The sequence below is a fragment of the Athene cunicularia genome (genome assembly GCF_003259725.1).
Source record: "Athene cunicularia isolate RWA chromosome 12 unlocalized genomic scaffold, athCun1 chr12_part1, whole genome shotgun sequence".
NCBI lineage: Eukaryota > Metazoa > Chordata > Aves > Strigiformes > Strigidae > Athene > Athene cunicularia.
In genome coordinates, this window is record NW_020799116.1 from 3,429,105 (window position 1) to 3,435,309 (window position 6,205).

Consider the following 6,205-nt stretch of genomic DNA (forward strand, 5'->3'; position numbering starts at 1 on the left):
CTCCCCCCCCCTCCCCGGCTTCTGCCCCACACGTAGGGGGTTTCTCAGCCTGACAGTGCTAGCAACAGAGAAAAATCCTCACTTTTGAGGTGCAGCCATCAAAGCACAGAGCTGCTAAGGAAACTAGGTATCTAATTAGGCACCTGTGAAGGTAAGCAGCCTTTGCACAACTAGATAGGATCCTCGGGAAGGGCTTCGGGCAGCAGCCTGTATCGAACAGCCTCATCCCCCCTGTCCTCAGAAATTTGTTGTTTGCTTCCTGGGCGTGAATATTCAAAAGATATCAAAGATCCCCAAATAGTTCTGCTAGTGGTAGTGTGCAACGCAGCCCTTCACAGAAGCAGCACAGTGCCAGGGCTTGACCCTCAGCCTGCTGCCACAAGGAGCCCAGAGGTGCTGCAATCCCCCTCCCCTCCCCAGGCTGATCTACCCCTGCCGCAGCCTCTGCGAGGCCGTCAAGAGAAGCTGCGCACCCGTCATGGCTTGTTACGGCTACCCCTGGCCCGAAATCCTCAACTGCAACAAGTTTCCTGCAGATCATGAACTCTGCATCGCAGCTGTCTCCACAGATGAGAATTCCTCGAGCAGGAGAAGTAAGTTGTTTTTTTTTTCCCCTCGCCTGTTTTCCCATATGTAACACTGAAAGCTCAAAAGAATGGGCCTATGACTTCCTTCTATTGATAATGTTTATGGTTCTAAGCTACATTTAAAAAAAATTATAAATTCTAGTTTCGTTCTCTCTGGGAACACCACCACGTCTAGAAAATTAGCGTAACATCGACTGCAGCTTGTTCCTCTCTCTACTGTATTCACTAGCTCCCTGGGTGCCATCAGACATGCAGGGTTTGGGGCAGGGAGAAGAAATCACTGCAAAATCAAATCCTAATGCCCAGGCACAGCGTGAGAGCTTGTGGTGTGCAGGCTCCAGGCAGTGAGATGTGCTTCCAGCAGAGCTGGAGCCCTCATCTTTCAGCTGTGTCCAGGGTTTAAAAAAAATGCAAAAAGAAATGTTTTGCAAGCCTTCTCTTTAAACATTAGGAAACAACACAAAGGGGTGTGAGCCTCTGCAGACATGAGTTACGTGAGAAAAAAGTCTTCAGGACTGAAAGACTAAATTAAACACCCAGATACTGATGAACACTGGGGGAGATTCAAGAGCAGTTAAGGGGAGAACAGATGCCTCATTTCAGCATCACTGGATGGAGTCTGGCCATACCAATGGCTTTACTGTTTCACCCCAACACGGAGATATTCATTAAGCATTTTCACTGCTGCTTTAGCATGCGGCAACACACACAAGCCTAAATAAAGCACAACAAGCAGCGTCTGCCCCAGCCACAGAAAGGAGAGCTTAACATTTCCCACCCTGGCAGTCTGAGCTGTCTCTCCAGGGACTGGGTAGCTCGAGAGGAAGCACCGCTCGCAAACAGCAAGCCACCACTTGCAGATCTCAAAATTTCATTATGCCTTTTCCAGTGAAGCTTGACATGGGGGTTATAACTAAATTTCTGTCGCAGCAGTACCCCGAGCCAGCTGCAAGGACTGTGAGCTTGAGGAGGCCAGCACTGCTAGGGAGATCCTGGAAAACCTCTGCGCCAATGATTTTGGTGAGTACATCCCTTTTTCCTCTCAGTTGCTGCAGTTCTGTCCAGCAGCCAAGCAGTGGCATAGACAGAAAATGGCTTTGCTATAACAAACTGACTTGGAGGAACTGCAGCTTTTACAGCAGATCCCAGGGTTTTTAGGTCCCAACTTACCTGTTAGGTAGCAGGAGGGCTCAGCTCCAGGCAGCACTGAAGGTGAAGACCTGATTTATTTCTGTGGGCTCTGATTTGGTTTTGGTCTGTGGGCTGCTAAATACAAGTAGTACTCTGGTTTTCCCTTGGAGACCAACATTTCAATCAAACCTTCAGCAAACGCCAAGTTCGCTATTGCAAACTTCAATACTGTTGTTCTAGTAATGTGACACTCCCTCTCCTAGCCCGAGCAGGTGGCAGCACTGGCCCTGCTCAATCAGCTAGCAGGAAGTTTTCAAGATACTGTCCTGAATTCAGGCACACAACCTTCATGGAAAAAAAACCCCAAGTTAAAAATCCTGGGCAGCTGGTGGTCACGTCACCTCCTGAAATCCCAGTTTAGAGAAAATTCAAGCAATTTGCAGGAGATCAGGACTCTGATGCATTCACTTGCTTGTGCCCCTGCTTCCTACAGGGTTTAGTGGTGCTGATACACCTTCGCCACTCTGATGAGGAAAGTGGAGTGAGAACGGTGTTCAGTACTGGTAACTAACCTCAAATGAGAACTTTTACAAGCAAGTAAAAGCAATTACAAGCGCTTGGATGGACGCATCACCACATGACAGAGCCAGCAAGAAAGCCTTGCGTTGGCTGCATGTTTAACTAGGTAGGAGCTATGAAAAGTAAATAGAACTAACAGCTCTCTTTCCAATCCCTGCAGCAGTGAAAATCCGAATCCTGAGGAAGAACATGACCACCACCATCTCCGACTTCGACTTGGATCCCTCCAGGGTGGAGGTCCTGAAGCACGGCCCGCTCCTCAGAACCGAAATCCCCACCAGGCTCCAGCAGTGGCTGGACATAGATGCTACCTGCGTCCACAACATCATGAGAGGCACACACGCAGGGGTCTTTGTTGTATGTGGTGAAGTACAGAGTGACAAAGTGGTGGTGAACAAGGCCTACGCCTGGCAGAAGAAGAACAGGAACCTGCACCAGGCAGTGCGGAGGTGGAAACATCACCGCTGCCCTGAACAGGCTGGCCGGAAGGTCTGAAAAAAATCTTCAATTCCAACAGTATGAAACTGCTCCCTCCCCTATGACTAGAAAACTCCTTTCCCTGGCAGTTGGTGTTTTGGAGATGTACAGCTGGTATTTTTAGGTGATTCAAAGCATAGTCCACAGATAGGGCCTCACTACAGATCCCTGCTTTACTGAGACAGAGCTTAAGGATGCAGATTTAACATATTCCTCCCGCAAGACTCTGCTGATCCAGGATTTGCGATGGATGGCTTTGTGTAGGATCCAGTGTGGCAACAAAGCTGAACTGAACTCTGCAGGCAGACACAAACTAGAAGAGACCTTTAGTAACAGCTCCTTCTAGTTCTCACCATCAAAGCTGAGAGCCGTGTCAGATTCATTATTTCACCTGAGACACTGATGCTGTCCAAGTGCCTGCTTGCTTTCTGTCCAGAGAGATCACATGGAAGTCTCCCCAGCTGCTAAGTGATGCTTTTTGTGTAATGGAGCAAATACTTTACTCTTGTACAGTGTGAGGTAAATTAAGGGGGAGAGGAACGGGCAATGCCCAGCCCCTTAAAAAAATGAATGCTAAACTCTGCTCTTGAGCAGTCACTTGGGCTGTCCCTTCAGCTTGTGTGCTGAGAGTTGATGAGCATCCGCACAGGTAAAAGGAAACAGCCGTTCTGGAGCAGGAAAGGCACAAAGCAGAGAGCTGAGGGTTTCTGCGTAACAGGGAAAACCATTTTTTAACATTAGAAATTCAGTTTGGACCAGAAGAATCTGGTAACTGGGGAACTACTCAGCATATCGAGATATCACAAGAGCCTTGAGAAAGAGCAGAGAGGGAGCAGGACATCAGCTGTTTAAACCTCTGCTTTGGTGTGCAGCAGCTGAGCACAGGAGGTGAGCCCTGAGCACAGCGCAATAGGAGCTACTTGCAGTTCTGATATGGGGGGGAGAAAGGTTACACAGCTGCCTGGCCTTCCACCAGCACGCAAGGAAGATGGAAAAGGTGGCAAAACTCACCAGGTTCTCTCCAGCTCACACTCTCACCCAAGCAGGGACTGTAATTCCCTGCAGGGATAAACACAGCTATAGTTCTACGCTCCAGACCACAGAGCAGAAACCAGAAAATCCCCAAATAAGAAAACAAGTCAGATTTTTACTGCTTAACAAAGCACTGTCCATGGAAAGTTTTCTACACTGGATTAAACTTGGGCCTGAAATAAGAAAATAGGGGGGGAAATGGCTCTGGGAGGAAAACGTTCTGCCTTGTTGATGACGCCTGCAGTCTGGGTTGTGGAGAAAGCCACCCGGTTTGATGGAGACACATTGCCTCCCTGTGCTCGTAAAGCACACCAACAACCCGTGATGCCATCTCCTTCAGATTTGGTGTGGGCTGAGACGAGCGCGCAGACACTCGCAGTGAAATTCAGCTGCACCCTGACATTTGTGCAGTGATTACTTCTATTCCCTGAGGCTCAGAAGAAAAACACAGCGAGATTTCCTATTTTTATTCCTTCCCGCTGCCTTGTCTTGCAAACGGCTGCCCAGTCCACAGAATCCACTGCCAGGTGGTCCCTGCGACGGCAGTTTCTTTCCGAACAGACTGCCTTTGGAAAACACAACACAACGCGTAGAAGCTCTGATGGTTGAAAAGGCTTTGTCTGATATTTGTTTTCCACTAATAGGATTATTTGATTACTAGTGTTTCCTAACTAAAAAGTGCACAGATGGTCTGACTTACAAGCTTTAGAAATGACGTCTCATAGCCAGAGGGTGAAAAAATTAGGGCAGAGACTTTTTCATGGCTCCATGAAATATGCTTGAGTTCAATGCAGATGACTTACCCACATTTGAAAAAAGAAACCACAAGTTCCCCTATGGTGCCTGCTGCCATGCTCCAAAGCACAGAACTCACATTAAATCCCTAACGAGCCATCCGCTGCTGTAGTCCCACTACAGCCTGCTCTGCTGAAAGCAAAGATCACAGACCTGCCACTTATTCCCCTAAATTGGCTCTTGCATGCCGCAACACTATGTGTTAAGCAAAATTCCCAGAAATTCAAGTCCTCCTTTGCTAGTGACTTCTGGGTTTGTCTAACACAAACAAGTTAAATACACACTAATTTAAACAACAGAGGTGGGATAAATTAGGTTTTTTTAAACCAGTTGATTTAGATTGGTACTGTTTGCATAGATAGAGAAGCCTCTGGAAGTCTTTTAAAGTCAGAGCTGGCTCCTGGCAGGTTCATCTGGGAGATAAGAGCCGTCTTGCGACTCTGCAGTTTCTAAATAAGGGACTCCTTATCGGAGGACAAAGGAGAACAGACTCGAGTGGCATCTCAAATGTTGAATGTCCGTCGGTCTCTGCGATACCTCCTCGGGGAGCAAAGCTTCCCCTGCAACTGATGGAGCTTCCGGAGTGACACGTGAAAAGCTGAGGGATTACCCCTGCCTGGACCAACCTGCCTTCTTCAGCACCTTCCTCGCAAGCCAGGATCAACTCTTTTACTTAAATGGTACCAGTGGGGGCAGAGAAGGTGGGAACAGTTTTCCTGAGTGAAAACCTGAGCGACTGCCCCAGACTGTGGTTCTGGTAATGACATCAGTTTTGTGATGGCTGTGGGGTATCAGTTCCAGGTCGGTGGGTCTGAAGGTCAGACAGAAACCCACTTAGAAATTTGCAAACTGTGAGCACCACCTATGTAGAAACGACAAAAGAACTTTGTATATTTTTTCCAGATAGTTACTGCATTAAAGGAGTTTAATAAGAAACCTACCTGATTTATGGCCAAGTGTATAATCTATTGAGAATCAGAAAAAATCCCTCATTTTATATTATTTGAGAAGGCACCTAAAAGACTCTCAGCGCTATCTTTTCAGATACAACAGGTTTTCTCTGACTTTGCAGTAGTAGGAATTTTGTAATCATCTGTCCCCAAAAATTAATTTGTATATTCTCAGTGGATTTCCAGAACACAGAGTTCAATTAATGAGACTTTACCAAGTCACAGCAAAAATCACAGAAAAGTAAAGGAGGTTTTAAAATATCTGAAAGATGGATGTTGTGTGGTGGTGTATCAGATTCACCAGAAAAAAAAAAAGATAAATCTAGACCAGGACGCAAAATGGTGGCAGACATTAAATCTATCATTCCTCCTGCTACTCATTTCCTCAGCACTGAAGCACCAACACTAAATTGCTTTATCGTTATTTATTACCAAAAGTTTGGGGATATCTCGTCCCTTCCTAATACTGAACAGCTTCTTCGAGGTCCTCTTCAGGGATCTGCTGTCTATTCACGGCATTTTTAAAGGGAATCTGAAAAAACTGGAAAGGTTAATCTTCCAAATTCTTCTAAGTGGGCCATCCAGGACCTCTGCGAATACCGTATCAAAACACCTCACGCGAAAATCACCTTTTTTTTTTTTTTTTTAAAATTT

At 46.6% G+C, this 6,205-nt stretch overlaps 1 protein-coding gene across 1 annotated transcript in view; it reads left to right on the plus strand.

Moving 5' to 3' along the window:
• LOC113484674 (secreted frizzled-related protein 5-like) overlaps nt 1-4,000 on the plus strand; it is a 6,801-nt gene extending 2,801 nt beyond the window's left edge. The window contains exons 2-4 of the mRNA XM_026857139.1: nt 421-593; nt 1,521-1,607; nt 2,458-4,000. Of these exons, the coding sequence (XP_026712940.1) occupies nt 421-593; nt 1,521-1,607; nt 2,458-2,792 (595 nt within the window). The 3' untranslated portion in view covers nt 2,793-4,000. The remainder of the gene's footprint in view (nt 1-420; nt 594-1,520; nt 1,608-2,457) is intronic.
• The last annotated feature ends 2,205 nt before the right edge of the window (nt 4,001-6,205 follow it).